Below are 27,688 nucleotides of genomic sequence, written 5' to 3' on the forward strand. Positions count from 1 at the left end.
ATAGCCTACGTTATTTTCCCCTGTGCAATTCTCCATTTACTCAACAATAACACATAATTATCCTTGTGTTTATTTATTTGTTTGATTAATAAACACAAGTTGGAGTCCGTCAGGACCGAGGGAAATATTACACCGGGAAGTAGCCTAAGTATTCTCTCCGCTTCGCTTGACAAACCCCGTGATAGTCCTCAAGCTCTGTGATTGGAGAGTGTGCTCCGAGGGTTAGGCCGAGCGTCGAACAGCACTTGAAATGGGATGGAACCACGGCAGTCTGTCCAAAACTGGATTTGAACAGGTCCACCGCGTCCCCCCCCTCCCCCGCCCCGTCCCCAGAACTACACATGCTGGCTATTGTGTTTCGCAACATGTTCTCTATCTATGGCACGTCTCTACTGGGAGTTGTAGTTTTAAAAGACGTTTTTGTATTTCCCATAATAAGAAGTTGCCAGTATTAAACTGTGTACATCCCTGGAGGTTTAGGGGATAGGAAACACTCAAATTTAAAACATATAATTAATAAATGGGTGAAAATTGCTTGTGCCCATAATGGGCAGCATTAATATATATACCCACATGCCAGCTAAGGTCAGAAGAGCTTTATTTAACAGCTGGTCTTATGTTTGTGACCCCTGTTGTTAATTGATAACATTACATTACATTAATTGATAAGCCTGAAACATGCACTTGTCAAGGTTCAGAAGCAAATTTTGCAAATATGGCAGTAGCCATCGATCAGCTTAAGATAAGATATACTTTATTGATCCCAAGTTGGAAACATTTGTGTTACATCAGCATGTGTAACAGTTGTAAATATGCAGTGGTGTTTATTTACATCATTTAGTTCTGTTTTATATTTAACAATTCAATACAAGGTCGGAGATGAAATATCTATACATCTTATAAGAGTATAATACATATGTATAATATCAGTTAAAATAAGTGCTTCAACATAGTTAACATTGCTGGAGGTATGCACAAATATTGATAGATGTCTTGTAATTCACTATTTTCAGTGTTTGCGGCAGTTCCTCATGTTTGTCTAGAACAGTGGTTCTCAAACCTTTTCTGTCAGGCCCCCCCTTTGGAGAAAAGTCGGGCCCCCCCAACACAAATAGTCAGGCTCAGTGGCGGCACCAGAGATTTATTTTGGGGGTGCTGTGGGGTAGCTTGACGTTTCATAGAGGGTGCTCAAACATTTAGGGTTTTCCATTAATGTACCGGTCGCTACAGTGGAACTTTCTACTGCAACACTCCCCACACACACACACACAATGTACCCACGACTGTTACAATGAAGGCTCGATAATCAGCTCACGGCATATAGGTGTAAGCAGAGGTAAAGTGCTATTTTTATAGGTGGTGTGTGGACCTCACATAGGGGGGTCCGGGGGCAAGCTCCCCGGGAAGATTTATTTTTAAATATTGAAGTTAAATGCATCAATCTGGTGCACTTTGAGAGCAAAATTAAGAGTTCTATGGACACTCTCTCAACACCCATTTGAAACAGAATTGTAAACAGATTTACTTTTTCTTTATATATATTTTACAAATCACCCTTTTAAACTTTATTCTTGTTTTACTGTTACATAGTATTTCATACCCGTTTTTCATTTATTCTCTTATTTTTTGATGATCATATAAACGTGTGCCTCAGAGATAATTGTTTACATTAATGGTGACCAAAACGTTTGAGACCCACTGAGATAACACTGAGAGAGTCCTTTAGCTCACTGAGTCTCTCAGTCTAACAGGAGAGGACTCTCCTCCACTTTGTTGTTGAAAAAACTCCTTATATCTGTTAGCGTAGCTTGCTAGCACCAGAAACTAACAACAACGATCTCCGGTACCGGTGCGCTCTCTCTCTCTCGCGCACACAAAATGGCTCGTTCCACACACACAGAGCCGAGCTTTATTGAAACACAGAGACCCAGACATAATAGTACTGTATCATATTATTTTCGAATCAATAATATTTCAATTTATGATTTTTTATTTATTTGTTATCTTTATTTTTTTAATAAGAGAGAACCACTGGTCTAGAAGTCTTCTCATCAGGGCTCTATAAATAGAGAACTACGGCAGATATGTCATATTTAATGCAGCCGAACCGTGTATTACAATGCCGTTATGTGATGACTTTCAAAGAGAAAAGCAAGCACACTCGGAATAAAGTATTATTTAAAAAAAAAATGTTTTCGGTCTGTTTCCGGTATTTGTTAATGACGATGTGCTGTGAGATGTGAGATTGGAATTGCACAGGGGAAAATAACGTAGGCTATCTTTAGATGCGGATTTTGTTAAGCTAATACGTTTGCGCTGTGGACCAACACTATACATTGACGGGGAAGGGGGTAGCAATAAAGATAACACCATTAAACAGTTACACAACATAACAGAAATAATATCGATAGCAGCGTCCCTAGCAACCACCTTGGTAACAATGAAAACGTTCTATGGACGCAATTTCCTGAAGTAATCTTCGTAATAACTAGCAAACTAAAGATCATGTACATCCACTGCACACATAATCTGAAATAACAACTCATATTTCTCGCATCAAATGACATCAAAACGCATTTTAATGGCCAAACTAACTTTAAAATAGGCATTTTCCACCGAGAATAAAACGAAGTTCGGCCATGTTTTTTTTTTCTGCAGGGAGACATTTGAAGATCACGTGACATAGACGCCAGCCATTGGAATGAATGGAATGCCGTTGGAGGTTAACCAATCACAGAGCTTGAGAACTAATCACGAGGCTTGTCAAACAGAGCACATGGTGTAGTCCTAAACGATAGCTGGGGATTCTGGGTAGTGTAGTGTCTTCTGCCATCCTTTACTCCAAACACATATTTGTTTCTCCGAATCGAAGGGGAAAAATACAAAAGCATTGCACACAATTTAAACCAATCAATGTTGTGTTAACAAGGATAATCTGGTGTTTTTTAGTCGATGAGTAGTGCAGATATCACTGTAAAATCAATTGACAGTAGGGGAATACTTACTTCCGGGTGTACAATTCTCCGTTATCCAATAGGAATGGACGCTCACATTGCCTTTAAGGGCAGCCGACACAAACTAATGCCGTGCTTCCATGAGCGTCAAATCCCGCTGCAGATGGGAATACATTGAAATCAGTTGAAAGATTTGCGTCCCTTTATGAAGCTGAAGGAGCCTAGGAGCGTCACAACTGCACGCCACGGGAGTCCCGGGACCCTGACCAAACGTCGCTCCTGGACGATTATGGAGTGAGAGTGTGTTGGATCAGTTAGCTGATGGTATCTGCATGTAGAGTGACTGTGCTGCCATCAACCTCAGCAGTAGATGCTCATAAGATGTCAGGAGAATGTTAAGGTTGCATCAATACAAAAAGCAATTAATTAGTGGTCCTTTTAGCAGTAGCGTGGCGTGGGAAAAAAATTAGGGGAAGCCAATAATACGTCCTTTCTTTTGGGTCGGGGGTCTGGTGGTCAATGTAATAACGTAACCAGATGAGTGATTACAGCACCCGGTATCATTTTACACACATTTGTATCAGATGCAGGACTTACACACGCCTGTTATCTAAAACCGACAGGTCCGCACGCACTCTCCAGCCGAAACTCTAATAAGCATTCATTCACAAACTACATCAGGAGACCTTTAACGTTTTACGTCCGATTCGCTCCTTTTTTCCTCGCTGTACACAGCTCTTGGCATTGGCCTGTCATCAGATTGTATTTGTTGTTGCTGCTGTAGCGGAAGTTTAGTACAATTATTTTTGATGAAATACTCCAAATCTCCACCCTCCATAATTGCACTTGTTTCAGTTGCTTGCTACTTTCTAACGGCGGTGAGAGTGGTGCAGTGGCGCTATCTATCTTCTATCGATTAGATTTATGATTCTGAGGGTAGACATGTGGATATTATCCGACTGAACAAAACTTGCATTTATCTAACAGTTTCGTTTTCCACTGACCTTATTTCGAGCTATTTTCCTAAATCCTATGGAGAAATCCCATTGCTTTTTTGTCGAGGGAAACCGAGCGCAGCTTACTTCTGGATTTTAGGACGCGTCACTGCAACACTAAGTTGATGCGATTTGATTGGATTGTGAGGCAAGGGAAGCCAGCCGCCTCTGGCTTTCCTTGGCATGGCCCTGACCAATCACAGGTTGGCAGGGGCATCACGTGAGCCTCATCTGATTGGTCAATCCCTCAAAAAAATGTCACCAAGGGAAGCCAGATTCGGCTGGCCTCCTCTCGCAACAGTGAGTGCAATCTACTGTTTCACCATAACATCTAGAGGGGCGCTGTTTGTTTCACTCTTTGTAAAATACTCAATGAGAATAGGGGAGAGACGGGCCGGCAGCAACACACAGCAAAGGAGAATTATCGAAACAAAACAAAGTGTTTTTATTTATTTAAATTATAACTACAATCCGAAAAAACAGGGGGAGCCTGGCTTCCCTTGGCCTCCAGGAGAAAACGCCACTGCCTTTTAGGGATTTCCCTTCCCTTTTTGTGCTTGTAAATTGTCTGCAAAGGCTAACATCCCAAAGTTCCCTACCGAGGCAGTTTCTCTCCCAGTAGAGGCACTGAATACTAATATGAACCTTGAAAGTCAATCAATTTGGCTTCATTATTTATATAAAGTTTATTTCTGTTTGCTTCAAACATGTTTTTAACAGCTCATCATCAGAGAGAAGAAGTGTACTGCAAAAATGATTTATAAAAAAAATGCTACAAAATATAGCTACATTAGGAAAATATGAATCTTTGAACATTCTAATATGAACAAATATCAATCGAAAACACAAAGATCATTAAAAAAAAATACAGGACATATGTAAAATATTGAGATATTTTCAACTATTTACAACAAAACATTAAATCAAAAAACAAGTGCAATGTCACCTTACTACAAAAACATTACAGGTTAAAAGATGAACGGCTCAATATCGGTCAACACAAAGGTTGAGGTCATTCTTTGGGATCATTTTCTATCTAACAAACTATGCCCTTAAAGGCATACCGTAAATTGCCAGTGAGCAATGTAAACATTTCTTTAAAACATTCTTTATGACCATATCAAGACAAGGGCCAACTGTCTTCACTTCATATTTAAATAGGAACAAATCATTAGAAAAACAAGAACATTTGTTTTGTTGGCCTCGATATGGAAGGCAGAATTATTAATTGAATTGCTTCACTCTGAAAACTTTAAACTAGGGCCGGGACTTTAACGCGTTAATTAAGATTAATTAATTACACAAAAATTAACGCGTTAAAAAAATTAACGCATTTTAATCGCACTTATTTTTGCACCGCGGAACGTTTCTCACTGGATGAGTTTCAGGCGTACCGATTATACTGGAGCACCAACTAACGTTCATGACTTCAGACAACAACAAACCACAGTGAACAACAGTGGGAAATGTTGTTTTAAAAAACGGACGGATGGAAGCGTCGTTAAGAGCACGGTTGTGTGCAAATTATGCAAAAAGGAATTCGCATATCACCGCAGCACATCAAGCCTCAAGTATCACCTCAATGCAAAAACATATAGCAGCTAGCGTGGAAGCTAGCGTAGACGTTAGCCTCTTTTATCGCGTTCACACCAAAAAGAGCCGGTACTAAAATTAGTTCATGAGAACCTTTTTACCCCCACGAAAGTCCCTGCTAGAGAGCAGAGTTGAATTGGAAATGGGGGATGAATTGGAAATGGGGGACCCTGATGTAAACAAGACGAAAGTCTTTCTCTGGTCTGCATCCCCTTAACTAGGGGTGCACCGAATGGGAAATTCTTGGCCGAAACCGATACCGAAAATAGGAAACAGTTGGCCGAAAACCGAATGCCGAAAGGCCGAAAATGATTAATAGAAATATATATATATATAATGTATACATTTTTTACCAATGTTGTTCAGCTACCTGATTATGGAAATAGACATGATTATGGCAAAACTTAACTTAAATAATAATCACTATTATGGGTCCATAAAACATTTATTCAGCACTTTTGAATGCATACAGTAAATTTATATATGTCATGTATTATTGCTAAAAAACATTATATCGCAGTCTTAGTGTCGCCAACTCGTTTCTAATATGCAAAGACAACAAATGCGTCTATGATGTATTTTCGATCAGACGAGATCTCTCTCCCCCGTCTGTGTGCGAGGGGGCGGGGCAGTTTACACACACGCAGCTGCTACATGCAGCGGAGCACACTGCGGAGATGGCGGAGAGAACGCGCTCCGAGGTGTGGTTAAACTTTACCCGTCTCGATGTGGAGAATACTTGTTACCATAAGTGCAATAAGAGTTTAGCATGTAAGCACGAGCAATTTGTCTAAACATTTAGCAAAAGTGCACCGCATGCAGACGGAGGAATGTACCGGGTTCGACCGTCTTTCTAGCAGCTCTGTAGCTCCATCCACGAGTAACGTTTCCACGTCAGGTGTTATGTATGCTAGCAGCAACACACGGAGTTAACTACATGAAACAAACATGGGTTAATGATTAGAGGTAACTGAGTTATTTAGTTTGTTAAAATTTCAGCTATTCTGTTTACAGTCTGTCATCAGATTATTTAATACGATTTGTTAAAGGCTCAGGGCAATCTCGATGACAAAGGTCACTGTTCCCCCCCCCCTGTGAGCCAGCCGCGAGCATGGTCGCCGCGTCTTTATTACGTCATCACAACAACACGTTAGGTTACCAACGTAAGCCTGTTCTGACATTCGGTGATATTTTTCCTTTTTAACCATTTTCGGCCGATAATTTTCGGTGGCCGAATATTCGGTGCATCCCTACCCTTAACAATTGTATGTTTTGAGCTGTACTGTACTGTACCCCAATATACAAGCTGTTAATAAACTTTTCAATCAATTCAATCAAGAGAGCTGCTAGAGAGCAGGGACTTTCGTGCGGCTCTCTTGTGAGAAAAGAGCTATATTTCTGATTGGCTGGGCGGATTGCAAACCACGCCCCGTAAAACTCCCAAAAAGTTTTGTGAATTTTATTATCCTCGCATTAGCATTATTAGCATTAGCCCAGCGCAGAAACGCAGAGAGACTAATTTATGGCAACACAAAATAAAACATGGGAGCGGTGGAGATGAGGAGGTGTCGGCGTTCTGGCGATTTACTCGGAAGGCTGCTGGGACTCCCAGCAGCTTCTACTGAAGCAGAAGAAGAATAAGTGACGTCAGCGGCTTCATTTGCCTAATCCACCCCCAGGTTCAAAGAGTTCTCATGAACCTTTGTGGGAAAAGTACTGCGGTGTGAATGCGCCTAATGGTATACTAAAATCCATGTGAAAAAAATTGCTTCTCACTGTTCTCAGGTCAAATATTTACATGTGATTAAAAATGCGATTAATTTCGATTAATTAATTACAAAGCCTCTAATTAATTAGATTACTTTTTTTAATTGAGTCCCGGCCCTACTTTAAACATTTAACAAAACTTACAATACATCACATATGCCACCAGTTTTAGTTCCTCTCTATTGGCTCCCTGTAACTTTGAGGATTGATTTTAAAATGTAAGTATGTTGGCACGTCAGACATCTAAGAGGAGAAGCCTCAGAGAAAACGAATCAGTGCACATTTAATAAAACCAACTTGTGTTTTATAACTTTTAATTTGTGGGTTATACACTTTTTCTACTTGATTTATTGATTGTGTTACGCCCAGATCTAGGGAACCTAGGCGCAACACAAAGTTGCACTCTCCCCACTCCCAAGAACATGGACGCCAAGACAGAGAAAGCGTTTGGTACATTTAATTACCCAAAATATACACACACACAGGAGTAACAAAACCACAAAAATCTTACCTAACGAATGAGAAAAATAAACGTACAGGCTTCTTACCTACTCACATGAGAAAACGAATTAACCAGAGAAAAAGGGTTTTGCACTCCTGAGTAAAACATATATGCCTGCAAAGACAGGTAAAGTGGCTTACATTCTTAAGTCTTCCCGCAAGAAGAGAATGACAAGGTACACAGTCAAAGTGTGAACACAGGACAGATACAAATGCGCAACAGTGTTGGGAGTAGGAGAAGTCGAGTCAGAGAGAGCGGCCGAGGAACTGCACAGCACCAGCTTAAAAATGCTCCCGTCTCCTCAGGTGGACCAATCAGCATGCAGCAGGTAGCTAACGGGCACCACCCACACACACACACACACACACACACACACACACACACACACACACACACACACACACACACACACAGGGAAAAATGTACACAAAAATGACCTAACGACCCAGGGTCGTAACACCCCCCCAACTAAAAATCAAACATTTCCCCTTAAAGAAATGTTTGACTCGGATATATATTTCCAAAAAAAAATAAAATTCTAAAGACGGACTCTTAAGGACTCCGATAGCAAAATATGAGTGAATCAATGTTGAAATATGGTTAGGCAGAAATATTGAATCCATGTTGAAAGCCGGACATTGAAATTAAACAGAAAGCGCAAATTGTTTTAATTTTGAATAAACGTTGGACTTTCAACCATAACTGACATATAATCAATGTTGATTTAACCATCATCTAAATAGGAATCTACATGCACATTTTTGGTTGATTTGACATTGAATCAATGTTAGGAATCGACATTGATTCAACCATCATCCAAATGGGAATCTACATGTAAATTGTAGTTGATTTGACATTGAATCAGTGTTAGGAATCAATATTGATTCAACCATCATCTAAATGGGAATCTAAATGTAAAACTTACATTCAAATATTCAACTTTTCTAAGCATACTGTAACATTAAAAAAGTGAATGTTTTTCACCAATGAGTTTTCTGCGTATAGGTCTACATCTTAACAGACCATTAACAAGTGCAACATCAATACTGTACTGAATGAAGTGGTCCAAACTTGTAAACACACACTACACCATGTATTGTTGGCAGACGATTGTTATTAGCTTGTTCAAAATGACCTTGAATTACCATATTTCCCAAAATGTATGAAATCAAACTAAAAATGACAGAAAACATGATTTTAATATTCAAATTTATTTTAGAAAACAGGCAGCAATGCATCCCTGAGCAAGACTCTTAACCTGTTATTGCTCCCCAAACGCTGTGGAATAAATGCAGAGGACACATCGTATGTGCAAATATACAGTGACACAAGATACCCCCATACAAAAAAGAGGGTGTGTAAGAACCATTGGTGCAACTCCAAACAAGAACAGCCTGAAGCTTCAAGTCTTCCATTAAGGCGAAGCTGTAAACATTTGACTTATTTTTGACTGTAAGAACAACAGTCTATTGTCCATGAAAGAACAGTATTGTCTATGAGGTGGTAACCTTTGTACTGTATGCACAAGGAAAACACATTAGAGTGTGGTGGGGTACCCTAAGTTGGACTTGCGTTTGTTTCACTTGTGTTCGTTTCACTTGTGTTCCTTGGGATGCCTCCCTCGCGCTCTGGAGCATAACGAAGCCACTTCTTCACAGTTTCACTGAAGCCATTGTGGGTCAGCTTGCGGTCGAACTGCCGAGCAGCAGCTGAAAGACAAGATTACAAAAATAAGCGTGAGGAAGAGAGAGAGTGTGTATCCCATACAACTTCTGTTATAATAAGAAAATCACTCTCACTCTGTACAGTAACACAAGCTACAGTCAGCAGCCAGTTTGCTCAAAGACTGGACTGGAAAGAGGAGCAAACGGCTAGCCTGGCTCTATCCAGGTAATAACATTTGCATCTAAGCACCTCTAAAGCTCACCAGCTTATTTCTTATAGCTTCACCATCACCTGATTCCAACCTAACCTTTTTTGTTAGATTAAGTTCATGCTTTATTCTTCAACAGGGGATTACAGAGAGACATGAAACAAGGGCAGAGAAGAGACATACAATACATTATAGGAGTTGGATTCAAACTCGGTAGTCGGTACTATATGGCTCACAAAGAGCATAATTATGTTCTGAATCACCATCAGTCACACCTCACTCCCTAAACTTAAGCTAATAAGTAGTTTGCAGGGGAGGAAACTCACCAAACATGCAGTCTTGTATTGCCGTTTCCTTGAATGGCTTCTTGCTGCTGCAACGCTTGTCTTTCTTTCCAGCCCAGTTGTACCGACAGGCCAAGGCGTTAGTCAGAGCAGTTGCCAGCATCCGTCTGATCAGGTTCTCTGAATTGGTGCCTCCTACCAGAGCCAGGCGAGCAATCTAAATCAGACGAGAGAAACAAATAGGCCACTGCTTTAACTGTTGTATTGAGCTACGTTCTGTGGGACATACGTTAGAAACAGCACAACAGCACTCTTATTTCATACACTTGATACACTGATATTCCAGCCCATGGTATTCAGTCAAGTTCATGCCAGTCGTTATGTTTAACCACTTTAACCCTGGTGTCCCAATTTTGGTCATGTCAATATAAATGTAAAAAATATATTTGAACAATTTCGATACTTTTCCATAAATAGCAGATCTTGCTCATACATGCACCGTGACAGGTTTTGAACTTGTAGACTAGAATTATTTGTGGTTGAGTAGCTAAAGGGCAATAACTAAGCACATTTTGACCGCACTGATATTATCCACATTTCATAAATGAATGCAGTTCAGTCTGTCAAATTACCATCTTTTGACAGACTGATTCATTCTTCAGCAATGATTCAGCCTCATTGAAGTCGTCTTCATTGGCGATTGGCAGCTGGATGGGGAACATATGGGTTGTGGCTGACCCTGGTCCCTGACTACCAGCCGGAGTCATGTTGCCCTCTGCCAACTCATTCTTGATGAACTGCACATCTCTGGACAGGTCCTTTACCACCACAAGTACTTCAGCGAGCATTGAAGTCATCTTCTGGATGGCAATGTCTTAAGAAAAAGATAATTGAAAAGTGTAAAGTGAGAATTGAAAATAACCTGCAAATGACTCATGAGGAATTACACTAAGTCTAATAGACTTGCCTTTCAAAAGCAGCCTGGTTTCATCGCCGTGCATCTGTGTGGTTCCATCTGTAAAACGCAAACATTTGAAAGGTTATTAGGTGTGTGTGTGTGTGTGTGTGTGTGTGTGTGTGTGTGTGTGTGTGTGTGTGTGTGTGTGTGTGTGTGTGTGTGTGTGTGTGTGTATAGTGATCAAGTGTTTAGTCAGTAACAGGGGTCTCCCCTTCCCTACAGCTCTTTGGTAAACAGAAAAGGCATTTTCAGTATCCTATCAGGAGAGAACTCATACAGATTAATTGAATACACAGGACCACAATGGAAACAAGCCCTCAGGGCTTTTTGTTATCCTTGGCTTTTAGCATTATTGTATAACTGTGCCCCTGTACATTTTTCAAACTGTTGATAAAGTATTCAATCAAAGAGGGCAGATGAACAAAGAAGAGAGCAATGATCATCATCAGAATATAGAGATTTAACCTTTTCACACTCACAGATCAGAAAATGTCTGCTATGTCCTGCTCCCGTTTGAGGTCCTGGGCAATGATGGTGCCCAAGAAGCGGAAAGACTCCACAGCAGTTACTGGGGAGTCACACAGAGTGATGGGCAGGGTTCTTACACCTTTTCCAAAGTCAAATTCAAGCACTTTTCAAGCATTTTCAAGTTGCATTTTCCAGCTTTTCAAGCATCTTACAGCTGTTGTAAATTACATATTTATATACACATACTCAAATTATTATTTCCCTACCTCACATTAAATCAGATGTTCTTTATGCGATAAACAACCAAATGTGTGTTTCGTGATAGCCTTCTACACGAGGATGAAAAATTAAAGAAAAGAAAACTAAGTTCAATATTTCAAAATGAGTGATCTGTACATAGACTAGGCCTCCCATATAACCTGGCTGAGCCAATATAAAACAATCAGCCAAATAACTTTTCAATACATTATTGATTACTATTTTTGAGGTACTTTTAGGTTGGAAGTGAACATAAGTCAGAGGTACATGGTGTACTTTTCCTCCACTATATGTATTTAATCCCTTTAGTTACTTCACAGATCTGGATGAATGATGTGAAATATAATCAAGTGTTGAATCAGACTTTAGTTCCACCTGGAGTAAATCCACCAGCTACCCTGCAGTACACAAAGTCATTCAAACTAGCTGCTCCTTTACCAGCTTTGAGAACACTTTCATGATCAATCATTATAAAACACATCATATATATTATTCTGAAATGGACCAATCTGCACAACGACTACTTTTACTGTCGCTACTTTCACTATATTTTGATGAGAATACTTTTCTACTTTGACTTGAGGAACATTTTTGAATGCAGGACTTTTACTGTAACAGAGTATTCCTACACTCTGGTACTTCTACTTTTACTCAAGAACAAGACCTGAGTACTTCTACTTTTACTCAAGTACAAGACCTGAGTACTTCTACTTTTATTCAAGTACAAGATCTGAGTACTTCTACTTTTACTACAAGATCTGAGTACTTCTACTTTTACTCAAGCACAATATCTGAGTACTTCAACTTTTACTCAAGCACAAGATCTGAGTACTTATAATTTCACTACAAGATCTGAGTACTTGTACTTTTACTCAAGTACAATATCTGAGTACTTATTCCACCTCTGGTAGTGTATTAGCCTGAATTGTAGCCACAAAATCACGCAGAGCTGCATAAAAATAGACTCACAATGGTAACAAGTGGAAAATAATATGTACAAATGTGTACAATGATTTGTAGGTAATTTTCACTACTCAAGACACCTGATTTATACATCTTCAAAGGAAGACTGCGTTCATTCTACAATTACATGGGATTAAAGCTAAATGTAGTTTTACTTGTATAATACTTCAATTTTATATAAAAGACAGTTTGTTTTCATCTCTTTTCAAATAAACAAAGTATTGGCTTTCAGAATATTAAACTTGTTTCAGCAAATTTAGATGATAAATACAACTTTGAAGCATAATTACAAGCAGAGAACGGAGTAATGTAACGAAAACAAATCCTGCTGTTTCGCTGATCGATCTGCCGTTCTCTGCTCTCCTGTCGCTGCGGGACATGCTGGGACATGCTATGCTATGCTATGCTATGCTATGCTATAATATGCTGCGTAAAAAGAGTGGGGTGTGCATAAGCCAGCTATACTGCCTTTACTTATACTTACGCAAGATCCTATCTCTATAACCCATTGGTCGATTTGGGTGATTGACACCTTTTTTGACTCGTTAGAGCCAATCGAATCGAGTGGCAGTACATACAAATACGTAAATACGTTACGCCTGCGGAGGAGGAGCTATGCGTAAACTGCATCTCCCGCAGCTGAAGCCACGGACTGTTAATCGGTGGACCTACTCTTCTGCCGTGAATGAAAGCATTGATTATCAGTAATCATTTTAAAGTGACAAGAGACATTGGATTAACCTTGAGCAGCGTTTTTATTCCTTTGAACACAACTTTTGATCACAAAACAGCCAAGGTAAGACCTAATTATTGTCATGGATTTGAAAACTGATATTGTTTACTTGCTATGTTTTGGCTGCTAGCTCGGTTAATGTTGTGCCTGTAGTGATGGGGTGTATACCCATGGAATCTGTGGAATCTCAGCTTTCAGAAAATGTGTTGTTTGTGCAGAAAGTATGAATTATAAATGATCGTTTTTGTGAGTTATGAGCAGAAATAGCAATTGCCCGTTTTTGCCATGGGCTCATTTAGAGGCTTCTTGTGAGACTTCTTTTTCGTATCGTCAGTTAGCCAAGTTTCCTCCGGTCAGATGGGTATGGAATATTAATAGAGTTGCTACATATATAGCATTTTCGGACCCGAGCTCGGGTCCGTGGGGCTTAAGAGGACTGTGGGTTTTCTCTGGAAGTTTTTCCTTGTACGATGTGAGGGTCTAAGGATAGAGGGTGTTGTTTTTCTCATACTGATATTCTGAACAATCTGTGCTGTTGTATTTGCTGTAAAGTGTCTCTACTGTAGGCTATTTTTATTATATTGTAGCGACCCTGTATAGGATGCTGAGGGTGTCACTCAGGCATCCCCCGTCTCTCTGCCAATCATAGAGCTGCACAGTGATGCTGGTTGAGGTGCGGGCCTGTGGTTGGGGGAGCAGACGGGGGAGGGCGGGAAGTTGTGACGTAGACACTGATATATATATGGGTATGTGTGGGAGTTAGAGTTAGTGTGAGGTTGAACCCACAAGCTGTTCCTGAACCTGTGATCATCTGTAAAGAAGAAGAGTTATTAAAGCCTAATAACTAGCAGCCTGTTTCCGACTCCCTTTGTGATCGTTACAATATGTACAGCACTTTGGCTCGACCAAAAATCGTTTATAAATGTGCTATATAAATAAAACTTGATTTGATTTGATATTGAGTAAGAAAAAGGTTTATAACGCTGTGAGAATGGGCATAGCCGCGGGAAGTAGGGGTGCTGGGGGTGCTGCAGCACCCCCTGTTGGCGAGTGGTGTACATTTGAAAAACTGAGTGACCACCTAAATAAAAATGATTAAACTGCATAAAATAGTTATGATTTTACTTAAAATAAAATTAGCTGTATACAGTAGCATATAATAGTCATAGTATATATTTGTATATATCAGGTGGCTTGAATTTATTTTCCAAATAAGTAAAATCCGAGTCATCTAGGTCGTAGGTCTTGGGAGAGTGACGTAATTGACGCGACACACACACTGCAGAGTGACAACTTTCTAGAATGGTGCAAAAAAGGATTTTGGATTTTCTTCTCCAACAAACAACCCAATAAAAAGAGTGGACCACCAGCTACTCCTCAGCCCACCACCTCTACAACTAAAGTAATATATATATAAATTATCCATTATCTCATTACATTTGCGCATATTTTAACACATTTCAGGAACCGAAATCTGCACTTTGGATAAAGCCAGGTTCAAAATCTCGTTTCATTTTGTAGTCATATTAGCATCTAAGGCTTTCACCGAAGGGATTTTGGATATCTCTCTTTATCAATCCATAAATCAGAAAATATTGTCAACAGCCCTAAAATATCAATTTTCGCCATGTTTCTAGGTATAAAATCTTATATAATTCAGGCTATGAATGATATATGAACAAACCCTTCTGTAAAAGCCTTCATAATATTGATAGGAATATAACTGAAAGGTCTGGTGTATGTAAGTGCAACTGAAGTGGAAATTTCGGACTCAAGAGTAGGAGAAAAAACTCATTTTGAGAAAACGAACTTTAAAGATTGCAGTGAGGCGCTAGCTAAACCCTCCTGTTCTTTGGATGATAGCTTGCGCCTCGACGCACTCCGTGAAGGTATTTCATGTTCGGGGTCATTTGTGTTTTGTATAACCTTGCTTCGTGCAAGTGACAATTGTTGTTGTCTTCTATGTGAACGTTTTTTTCGCCGTTCTTTTGCCATTTTGAGATTTACATTTCTAGCGGAAAGCTAACCAGGAAGTGTTTTAGCACACCACGTGATGCATCTGAACGAATCACGTTGTCAGAAATTGACACCAGCCAATGAGATTTCGTTTCTTGGTTTAAGACCCTTTTGTACTTTCACGTTTGGTTGCTGATACAAAGGAAATGACCATATTTGGATCAAATGACTATGAGATCATTGTGCAGGAGAGACGGAGCATTTCCAACGATGACATTGTGCAAACAGCGATCGCGGTACTTTATGTTACGTTAGAAATGCTAACTTTTGGTGAATTTAGGAAAAATATACAGATGCAAATAGACACACTATAGTAAAATGAACACTTAAATGTGTATTTTGTACGTTTTCCTTCCAAAAGCCTGAAAGAAAACATGTTATGGAATCAAAATAGCACAACATCTCAAAATTGACCAGTGCATGAAAAACGATGTTTTTGCCTGCCGTGTCTCGCCTTATACAAACAGGATGGAGCCGTTTTTTTAAACGGCTCCATCCTCACTTTTGGCAGCACCCCCTGAGCAAAATGACTTCCCGCGGCTATGAGAATGGGTCTGCGGAGAGCATTTCTCCGCCATCCTAACTTAGAAGCCCGAAAAACGTTTACCCATTTAAACAGTCGTGGTAGATACCTTGTTTGTTTTAAACATCATAAATACACAAACAACAATGAATACTTACATGTTGTGTACCCGAATCTCCAGCTGGTCCAAACAAAGTAGGAACAGCATCGTTCTTCAGTGCCCTACGCTGTACATATCTGGCATGAATCGCTGAAAGGTTTGGGAAGCTTTGTTTCGTGAAATGCGAAATGGAGGACAGTTATTCTTCCCAAAACTCTCAACAGGTACCTGTACACACTTATACAAGTGAGGAACCCAATGCTGCCATACAAATTCAGGTTGAAGCAGAATCTTGTTATCTTGCAAAACACATCTCCAAAGATCCATTTACTCCACATAAAGTAGTACACCACCAAAAATGGCACTGTGAGCAGGTACAAAACATCAGCAAGTCCGAGGTTGAAAACAAAGACATTGGTGATCTTTAGTTTCTTCCGGTTGTGCAGCAGAGACTTTAATCCCCATCCATTAGCTACCAGACCAACGATGAAGACTAAGATGTAAACGGGTGGCAGAAATATGTGTGTAAAGTCAAAGCTGACACGAGGACATGATTTGTTCATCATTCTGTCTCTCAGCAGCAAATACTGTAAAGCAAGTATAATACTGAGGAGGATTAAAGTAATAGACTATTTGTAATTCAAGGTGGTTTCCTGTGAGTTTTCCAACCCAGTCTCGCAAAAAACGTGTAATAACTACGTTGGTCCACAAGGTAGGACGTAGTATTTCTACAAAAACTTCTCTGAAATTGTAAGATCCCTACCTTTTTTTTCACCATTCATTCCAATGGCTGGCGTCTATGTCACGTGATCTTCAAATTTCTCCCTGCAAAAAAATAAAACATGGCCGACATTCGTTTTATTCTCGGTGGAAAAGGCCTATTTTAAGGTTACTTTGGCCATTAAAATGCGTTTTGATGTCATTTGATGGGAGAAATATGAGTTGTTATTTCAGATTATGTGTGCAGTGGATGTACATGATCTTTAGTTTGCTAGTTATTACGAAGATTACTTCAGGAAATTGTGTCCATTCAACGTTTTCATTGTTACCAAGGTGGTTGCTAGGGACGCTGCTATCGATATTATTTCTGTTATGTTGTGTAACTGTTTAATGGTGTTATATGTATTGCTACCCCCTTCCCCGTCAATTTATAGTGTTGGTCCACAGCGCAAACGTATTAGTTAAAAAAAATCCGCATCTAAAATTGTGGCATACGTTATTTCCCCCTGTGCATCCAACCCAGTCTCACATCTCTCATCACATCGTCATAAACAAATACCGGAAACAGACCGAAAACATTTTTTTTTTAAAATAATACTTTATTCCGAGTGTGCTTGCTTTTCTCTTTGAAAGTCATCACATAACGTCATTGTAACGCATTTTAATGGCCAAACTAACCTTAAAATAGTCATTTTCCACCGAGAATAAAACGAATGTCGGCCGTGTTTTTTTTTATGCAGGGAGAAATTTGAAGATCACGTGACATAGACGCCAGCCATTGGAAATGAATGGTGAAAAAAAACGTGGGGATCTTACAATTTCAGAGAAGTTTTTGTAGAAATACTACGTCCCAAGTTGTGGACCAACGTAGTTATTACACGTTTTTTGTGAGACTGGGTTGAGTTTTCTTAGAATCATGAATAAATGGAAAATCCTGCTGATCAAATGATAAAATCACACAGGATGCATGAAATTATATTTTTGCCTATGGTGACTTCATTTGTTATCTAGCACCATCACCATGACACAGTTACCAATGCTTTAGGCTATGATCAAGCCTTCTAAACTAATGGCATTACTATCAGCCTCAGCTATTTTGTGTTTAATAATCATATTTTCGCATGCTTATACACTAAGATTTGTTAACATTTATCCCCAAGCATAGCTCTGCCCGAGCACAGCCTATACAGAGATGCCACAGTTGGTCTGACTGTTATTTTTTTCTGGTTTGTAATCCCCATGTTTTAATTAGTAATACAATTCTGGTTTGCCTCCACCCATTAATCAACATAATTACTATTTTCACAGTATAACACTAAAGTTGGGGGATTTTTTGCAAAACTAGCCTGACATAGTTGTTAAAATATCTAATTTTAAAGTCACATTGTGCTAACATTAGTTATACGTACAGTACCAATCTTGACACTTGAATGTGTGTGCCTTTGTTCTTTTTAGGGTTTTCCGGTGCACCACTTTGTGCAGTTGATGCAGGCATGTTGCAACAGGGGAAGCTTTACAATTTGCATCCTGTTTATTTTTACACATTCACACTTCCCTTATTAATTCAAAGAGCATGCATCACAAATTAGCATCCCCAACAAAACACAATATGTAGTCCTGTTCTCTTTGCCATCATTTTTTTATTAATATGAATTTTCAGAGGTTTTTTTATCATTTGCACAGCAAGATGACAACCACAGAGACCATGACAAGGTTCAATACATGTTTTAATAGTATACGATGATGCAATACACTTTAATATGCACATCAGACAATGTACATCAAGGGAACTTGACTAGGGTCTCAACGCAGCTTGGCGAGCTCGCTGTAGTAGTTTTTTGTTTTTCCTCTCCATGGAGGTAAACCAGAGGGTTGAGAGCACTGTTAAGACACACAAGGCCACGACTAATCCGATGAGCAATGTAGACTCCATTGGACCATTCACGGCACAGCCTTTGATTTAACAAAACTCTTGACCAGAGGTTGAGGTTCTTCAACACATGATAGGGGATGTAACAAACCGAGTAAAGCAGAATCAAGATGAATAACAACTTCAAGCATTTCTGTTTCAGTACCTTGTCAGTGGTGTTTGTGCGACAGAGCACAACAATCACATGTCCATAGCAGCCCAGAGCGATCAGGAATGGGATACAAAACCCAGTGAGAGTCCATCCAAGGCTGTACTTCAGGTAATCCTCAACGTAGATCTTACTAGTGGTATCATAACATCGTTCAGTATTGTTTCCAGACGTTTTGCTGAAGAACATGTCTGGAAGACTTTGAATGCTCACCAACAGCCAAACCAAGACTGAGATCCCAACAGAGTGGAGGACAGTTATTCTTCCCAAAACTCTCATCGGATGGACAATAGCCAGGTACCTGTACCCACTTATGCAAGTGAGGAACCCAATGCTGCCATACAAATTCAGGTTGAAGCAGAATCTTGTTATCTTGCAAAACACATCTCCAAAGATCCATTTACTCCCCATAAAGTAGTACACCACCAAAAATGGCACTGTGAGCAGGTACAAAACATCAGCAAGTCCGAGGTTGAGAACAAAGACATTGATGTTCCCCAGTTTCTTCCAGTTGTGCAGCAGAGACTTTAATCCCCATCCATTAGCTACCAGACCAACGATGAAGACTAAGATGTAAACCGGAGGCAGAAATCTGCCTGAAAAGTCAAAGCTGACACGAGGACAAGATGTGAAATTCATTGTCATCAGGATGGCAGTTCCTTCTCTCTGTGAGTGTGAGCCAAAATACAAAGACAATATAAATCACAGCGTGGATGGTTGAGAGAAGAGTTCCTGTTTAAAGCCACAACCTCCTAATTTAACTTTCTGGACCTGCACAAGATACAGGAAATGACAATGCTCTGCTGGTTCGTCAGATTTATAAAAAAAAACGATAGAATAAAATTAAAGTTATCTTAATCAGATCCTAGTCCACACGTACATGTTTACATGTGTGCATCACTGCATTCTTTATCTTTCTCTGACAACCTTATGGGAAATGGAAACTGAATGTAACAAGTGTTGAACATTTATGTCTATATAACATGAATGTGTCATACTGTGTAGAGCCAAAATAGGCACCCCTATCAATATGAATTTAAATTAAAGAACAGGTTTTCACAGAACTAAATTAAAATATTGTCTTTATAAACTTTATAATTTGCTGTTTGAATATTAGAGACAAGCATTCGGTTGGTGGCTAACCTATTGCAGTTATTTCCTGGGGGGCGTAAAAACCACAAGGTTAGCCACATCCTGTAGTAACCTACTTTCTGTTGCATCTGATCAACAGTTAGCTGATGGTATCTGCATGTGACTGTGCTGCCATCAACCTCAGCAGCAGATGCTCACAAGATGTCAGGAGAATGTTAAGGTTAAATCAATACAAGAAGCAATAAGGGGTCCTATTATGATTTTTGGGTTTTCCCTTCCCTGTAGTGTGTTAAATATAATTTTGTGACAATATAGTGACATCACTATGTAACACTCGCCTTCTATTGGCTAGCACTCCAACACATTGTATGTGCTAAGGGGCGGGACATCTCTAAACGGTTGACCAATCACAAACAGAGTTGGCCAGCTGACCAATCAGAACAGACTGGGCTCTGGTTTCAGACAGAGGGTGAAAAGAGGTGCTGCAGCACAGGCAGTATGAGAAAAATAAAGGGCTTTTTGAACATTAAAGCATGTGACATGTCACAGTATAGGCACTAAATACTAATATGAACCTTGACAGTCAATCAATTTGGCTTCATTATTTATATAAAATACCAAAATTGCTGTTTATTTCTGTGTGCTTCAAACATGTTTGTGTTTGTTTGTAGCCTTTATTTAACCAGGTGAAAGCCCCTTGAGATCAAAAGATCTCTTTTTCAAGGGTGACCTGCAGCTCATCATCAGAGAGAAGAAGTGTACTGCAAAATGATTTATGAAAAAAGGCCGCAAAATATACATTAGGAAAATATGAATCTTTGAACATTCTAATATGAAAAAATATGAATAAAAAATACAAAAATCATTTAAAAATGCAGGACATATGTGAAATGGAGATATTTTCCAGTTACATCTGTATATAATTATTTACAACAAAACATTAAATCAAAAAAATAAGTGCAATGTCACATTACTACAAAAACTGTACAGGTTAAAAGTTGAACGGCTCAATATCGGTCAACACAAAGGTTGGGGTCATTCTCTGGGATCATTTTCTATCTAACAAACTATGCCCTTAAAGGCATACAGTCAATTGCTGGTCAGCAATGTAACCATTTCTTTAAAATGTTCTTTATGACCATATCAACACAAAGGCCAACTGTCTTCACTTCATATTTAAATAGGAACAATTCATTTAAATTACAAGAAAATGGGTTTTGTTGGCCTCGATATGGAAGGCAGAATTATTAATTGAATTGCTTCACTCTAAAAACTTTAAAAATGTAACAAAGCTTTAGATAAATCACATATGCCACCAGTTGTAATTCCTCTCTATTGGCTCCCTGTACATTTGAGGATTGATTTTAAAATGTTATGACATTTAAGAGGAGAAGTTTCAGAGAAGGCAAATCAGTACTACTTGTTCTATTGATTGCCTTCTCAGTCTGGTTTATCATACCCTTATCCAATTCATCTAAAGCACTTTGTAACCTCTGTGTTAAGAGCACAATGGTAAATAAAGCTTCTTTCGTTCTTCTGGATTTGACACATAATTAATGGCGCCCCAAGGTGTGGGAATTAGAAGGAGTTGTGAATAAGTGCAGTTTGAGATTGTGCATGTGTGAAGATCGGCGTTCACCCCAACTCAATCACAGTTTATATTTAAAATGATCCTTTTCTCTCTTGTTGGGTCAGTCTTTGAGAGGATGTGGATCCGCCTCAGTGAAGTCTTATTGTTATGAGCGACCCGGCACTCACACAGGCCGCTCAGGGCCGATATCCCCACAGAGCCGGGTTACTGTAGGGGGCGTAGGGGCAGTTGTTATGACAAACACACGAGTGGATCATCATCACGGGTCGCTGGAGCAGTCTACCGGTGGAGCAGTGGAAGGAGACCTCAGCCGTGGTGGTGTGATACGGCGTGCAGCAGCGGGAGTCGGTGCACTGTCCGCAGTACCGGAGCTGGAAGGCCTGAGTGCTGAAGCAGCCCTGGTGAACGAGTCGGACGGGGCCTGGTGACGTGTAGCTGGCCTTGCACTGTCCCTGCTGACCCCACTGGGGAAAAAACAGCATGCACACACAACATTTACAGCGACAGAACTCCACAGGGTACCTTTAGGTTTTTATTTGATTTAGAGAAATCTTTGTAATGTCAGTTTTTTTTCACAATGAGCTTTAATTTCTGTTACTAACCCTTGTTGTATCTATCCATTGCTTAGTATTTGTTTATCATCTTAAAGGTAAGTTTATAAAGTTCTGACGTTGAATACCTAAACACAAACAGTTAGCATACTCACAGATCTTCAGGTTCAAGTTAAACAATTGCGTTTTCACCATTTCGTTTTTTCCATGTCAAACAAACATGTTAACGTTGTTTTAGAGCACAAGTAAAGTGGAAGTTATGGCATTGGACAAGACTTCCATTTATATGTTTGAGAATAAATTGGTGGAATTAAGTCACCTTTGTCCTAAAGATGTGAGTGGCTACCTTGTAACCTTTGGATTTTTAGATATTTATTCCTGAGAAAGTCTTTTATAGTAAAGTATTGACCATAAAGGTTCAGAGAAAATGATTTCAAAACTCAGCGCATTAAACCAAAACCATTATTTTGTAGTTTGACCATATAAAGATGTGCATGGATGGTGATGGGATATATATACAACAATATGTGTAATTTATACCAGGCTGCTAAATCCTTAGAACCGTTACAAGGTGTGTTTTTTGCATTTTGCATTTTGTAAATTGTGTAACTTGCTGCTGTTAAATACCATCAAACTATGTGCTATATGTGCAATATATACATTATATACATTATATACATACGTGTTTAATAATATATACCTGGCTGCTAAATCCTAAGAACTGTTACAGGATTTGTATTTTGAAAAGGTTTTTTTTTACTTAATTTTTTTTTTTAATTATATTTTTTTTTTTTAAATTATTATTATATCATAACTTAGTACTTTTTTTAACATATGTAACATTAAGCTGTCTGTGGCTCTTTCCTGCTGTAACGATGCAAATGTCCCCTCTGTGGGACTAATAAAGGTATTCTGATTCTGATGAAGATAGAACCTAAGAACATGAAGGCAGCAGAAATACACTTAAGCTCACCATGGGTGTCCTCGGGCGAGTCCGAACTGCATTGCAAGGCCGAACTTTACAGAGTCGAGTTTCCATTTGCAGCTTGCAGGCCGGGTTCTGGTTAGAGACTCGTGTGGAGACCCCGGCCCCACAGCTCTGAGAACAGGCGCTCCACTGGGTGCTCTTCTCCGTACAGGGGGAGGCAGGCAGGACAAGCTTGTTCAGAGGGTGATCCATCGGGAGAGACGGCCACAACCTGCCAGGTCTCATGGCTAAAGAAACCAAATGAAACAATGAGTAGAGTAAAAAATCAGACCCCGTCCCAGTTTGAGAACCTCTGCAGTAAACTAGATGCTGATTGAACTCATTCACCTCATGGACTCTCTTCGAGTAAGTCCCATTTTATTGTTTTTTCCTCGTAAAAATATACAATTCATATTTAATCTTTTTGAGATTTTAAAAACCCAAAGCATTTTTTTTTCTCCCAAAACTAAAAAGTATAGTCATAATAATCAGCTGATTTTGGAGGATGACATTGCAGGTTTTGTATCCAAGAACAAAATGTTCTTTTGCTGCTCTCATAACATTGTTTGAAAGTGTTTGGCATACTAGATGTTTTTATAGTGGCTTCAGTTCCCTAGCACCCCTTCTCACGAACACACTCCCATTTTAATGCAGTAATAGTCTCTACTTGGCTTCATTTGTTTAATTGTTAGACAACAACAGTTTGTGTTATGAAACTAGGAGACTTGGTGACTAAGAGAAAAACATGTTTTGACTTTTCCAAAAAGAAATGTTGGTTATATTTGGACTTTGGGAGTTTTTCATTTGGCCAGACACACCCCAGTTTAATTAAAAAATGCTCCAGTAAAAACTTCCAGACATGACCACCAGTGACAAGCCCCGTATAACTGAGGGAAGGATTATGTTGCCATATGGACTGATCATTTATGGGCAATTTTTGTGGCAAAAAAAAGCCAGTGATAGAATACTGTATGTGTGGAAATAGATCAGACAAATGTGTTGTGAATATCCAGCTCTGATGTCAGGATACAATTTAAAATGAAAAGTCAAACATTTTGAGGAATTGTCTCATTCGTTTCTAATAGGTAATTCAATGAAAATATTGATAATATGGACACTTTTTATGTCTGCTCATTACATTTAAAGCTAAAACGAGAAGATAGTTATTTAATATAAAAAGTGTAAACAGAAGGACACAGCTTGAAATGTCAAATTGTTGTTTTTGGCAAAAAAACATTTAAGCAAGTGAGTTGATAAGATGTTCATTTGTGAGCTTTAGATGGGCTAGTAGGCAAACTTTGTAACTTTTAGAAAGAGCAAAGATAGCTGTTTTCCCTGTTCCCAGTCCAATATGCTGATGGGTGTACTGTATCTTCATATTTACAGTACAGACATGAGAGATAATAGACAAAGTCGTCTCTTAAATTCTGCTATGATGTTTTACTGTAGTACACTGCTGCTCGTAATATGTCTCCTTTATAACATAAATTAAGGCATTTGCTGATTTCATACATATTCCTTCTTAACGGTTTATTTATTTCTAATAATGAAGGACTAAAATGAACCCCTGCCACCTGCCAAATACAGGGTGCATCTTGGCTGTGGCAGGTCAAAATGTAGTGTCACATGCCACCATTTCAGACCCTGCTCATAACTGATCCATCTGTAGGGTTTACCTGTGATGGCGTCCTGTATGACTGTGTTCTCCAGGTTTTCACACACCCATTCCTTGCAGCATTTCCCCGGTAGCCGGATACGTTGTGGGTTGCGACAGTCCGAAGTGGGGAGATGGAAATTCAGCGGACAAGTTGGCACACAGCTCACCCCCCCGCCGCTGCAGTGGCAGGAAGTATCACAGGAAGGCTGAAACGACTGGCCGTCATGGTAAGAGACGCCGTTTACTTCACAGCCCAGATCCTCCTGACCTGCAAGGAACACGCCGCACAGAGCCCTTAAAGTGGGAAACTTAATCAGGAAGTGAAAGGATTAGATTAGGTAAAGAGAGAAAGGAGGGGGAGCAAACAGCTGAGGAAAATGAGAGAGAGGGGTGAGGACACAGGGGCGGCTGTCTCTGCCAATGGTTATGTCGTTTTATGGGAAGCCAGGCGTCTCTGAGAAACTGAGGAGTCTGTTTTTCAATCCGGGAGTGTTGTCTCTGCAATCTATCAAGCGGCTCAAAGGCCAGTCATTAGAGGAAATGTGTCAACAGCGGTCCTGGAAATAGAACTTGAAACGTTTTGGAGTTTCTGACGGGCAGACTTTAAACATTAACTGTCTGTGTTTGTCCTGCAGACTGATGCTTCAACACCTCCTCCAAACACAGACATCAGCCTGGTAGTCAGGGCTGGCAGTGTTACTTTAAAAGTGTTATCTGTTACACTAACTACTACATGTCAAAACATTTAATAAGTTACCTAATCTGAGTATCTAAATATAAAAGTAATGAAACCTGACCCTAACCCTACCAACGTTACTTTTGGATAACCTCATATCAAATTAAATGCAAATAAATATAAGAGAAAATAAATAACAATATGATGCTTTTAACTTTTGTAATAATGTAACCTTAGAAAATAAGTAACCAAGATATTTCATATAAAAATGTAGGAACAGTCACAGTTTACAAATGCTGTTTAAGCTTAAGGAAAAGTTGAGTACCCTGAAAGTTTTATGAAGAAATATAGTACGGGTCCCCAGCACATAGAAACTGCCAGATGCTAAATAATGGTTGATCCTGGAAATGTCAGAAATGGATTGAGCATCCTCAAATACCTCCAAAACCACTTCAAAATTGTCCGAATTCGGCCAAGCAATTTTTTAACTATGCATATGCTAATTAATGCTAATTAATGCTTATTGTGCAAATTGCCCAATATATGCAAGTTAGTACCCGAGTGTGCTGAGGACCCGTACTATACATTTCTATCATAAAACTTTGGGTGGCTCAACATTTCCGGGTTCACATCAGGAATCTATGAGCCTAATAGACTAACATGTAATCCGTTGCGCCCAGAGCCTGCTGGTAGTTTGCGTGTCAGAGGAGGAACTCACCGACACACTCCCCTGGTTCTCCGGGGAAGCTGGCGCTGTAGTCGCACTGCAGACCCCTCTGACTGTCGCAGGGAAACTTCTCCGTGCAGGGCTCGGCTCGCTGACGCGCACAAACCTGGCAACACCGGCAGCCATCGGGCACCAGGGGGACGCCTGCTGGGCACTGAGGGACCTCTGAGGGGCAAAGGCAGGGTCTGTCACACAGCTGGGAACGCACCTGCAGACACAGCATCATTGTTATTATCAGACCATCACTACACCATATCGAAATCCTCATGACTACATTTTCACATGAGGGGTAAAGAAAATAATATTGGTTTTGTCAGAAAGTAAAACGCCAGGATCCAACACAGCCAGGCCAAACCACTGTTTCAAATTACATGTGAGTGATGGAGCCAAAACACAGACAGGATCAGGAGAGCCCAGTCTTAACAGAGCTGAATAATCCCGTGAATAAAATACAGATCACTGCTTGTTTTCTTACTCACTGCCCAGCAACATAAAGCAGCTGTTATTAAACACAAAAACTTCAAGAACATTACACCTTATTCGGAAATGTTAATACAGTTTAAAGTTCAAAAAGGAAGATGATAATGCGAAAGACAAAAATGTGTTATTTAATGCAGTATCTAGTGTCACTAGGGTTGCACTAATGTATTCGTTTTTTAGTCTTTATGTCTGAAAGGATTAGTCAATTACTGAAAATAAATATGCAGCAATTTTGATCGTATCTCTGACTCTTTTGATTCATTTTGCGAGCTAAAATACGATCAATTCTTTAGTCAATGCATCTTCAATGTGAGTGTTTCGTGCCTTTTATCCCATGTTATCATGAAATATTTGGAATTGCAATTGTGTTTTTAGACAAACAAGCAATTTTCTTCAATTACATTGAATGTATTGCGCATGTTAGTTGAAATGGGTTATACGCTTCTCTAAGTACAACCAAGGTACTTACAATACACATAACACAAAACACCATTAAACATAGAAATACACAATGCAATAGTTCAAATGTTCCTTTATCCAGTCATTCTGTGATCAATGCCTGTGTGGTATGATATCATCTTGAGTTGTAGTCTCCATTTTTGAATAATTTGTACATTTGATAGGCCAAACAACTAAGAATGTATTCAGGAAAATAATCAACACATATTAAAAATGCTAAAGCTTAAGTCCTAATATTGTATTTGCATATCTTGTTCACTGTGATCTTATTTTTGTCAAGACAGGATGGCTACAATCAAATTTAGAATAATTTCATTCATAAAACACAAAAAATAACTAATACTATGGCTACACTATCAAACTAACACTCCTTGTCTTTGCAATCTTCAACAATATTCATCAATCTCGTAACAATAAAGTCAGTGAAGAATACTCACACAGCGTCCTTCCTCACTCACAGCCCATAATAATCTCATTCAGAACAAACTACAGTAAGTATGAGGAGTGGGCTCACCTGTGTAGCCACACACAGCAGAGCAGCCAGAGCGATCACACCGTCACACAGCCGGCGGTCCATGGGGGCTCAGTGTGTCTCAGTGTGTCTCTGTGTGTCTCAGTGTGTCTCAGTGTGTCTCTGTGTGTCTCAGTGTGTCTCTGTGTGTCTCAGTGTGTCTCTGTGTGTCTCAGTGTGTCTCAGTGTGTC

General features: G+C 39.5%; 2 protein-coding genes and 1 pseudogene across 2 annotated transcripts; all 3 read right to left on the minus strand.

Annotated features, from left to right (window-relative positions):
* Positions 1-9,368: 9,368 nt before the first annotated feature.
* LOC117537389 lies at positions 9,369-10,978 on the minus strand. Its single transcript, XM_034202593.1, has 4 exons — positions 10,936-10,978; positions 10,601-10,842; positions 10,011-10,185; positions 9,369-9,520 (listed from the first exon to the last, which is right to left on the minus strand). The coding sequence occupies exons 1-4, from the start codon at positions 10,967-10,969 to the stop codon at positions 9,369-9,371; spliced, it is 603 nt and encodes a 200-aa protein (XP_034058484.1). The 5' UTR covers positions 10,970-10,978.
* Positions 10,979-18,363: 7,385 nt separating this feature from the next.
* Positions 18,364-19,693, minus strand: LOC117537351 (annotated as a pseudogene).
* Positions 19,694-20,333: 640 nt separating this feature from the next.
* ccn5 (cellular communication network factor 5) lies at positions 20,334-27,618 on the minus strand. The gene is made up of 5 exons (XM_034202536.1): positions 27,500-27,618; positions 26,038-26,254; positions 24,663-24,911; positions 22,993-23,234; positions 20,334-21,932 (listed from the first exon to the last, which is right to left on the minus strand). The coding sequence occupies exons 1-5, from the start codon at positions 27,560-27,562 to the stop codon at positions 21,645-21,647; spliced, it is 1,059 nt and encodes a 352-aa protein (XP_034058427.1). The 5' UTR covers positions 27,563-27,618; the 3' UTR covers positions 20,334-21,644.
* Positions 27,619-27,688: the final 70 nt, after the last annotated feature.

Source organism: Gymnodraco acuticeps, unplaced genomic scaffold, assembly GCF_902827175.1.
Source record: "Gymnodraco acuticeps unplaced genomic scaffold, fGymAcu1.1, whole genome shotgun sequence".
NCBI classification, from domain to species: Eukaryota; Metazoa; Chordata; class Actinopteri; order Perciformes; family Bathydraconidae; genus Gymnodraco; species Gymnodraco acuticeps.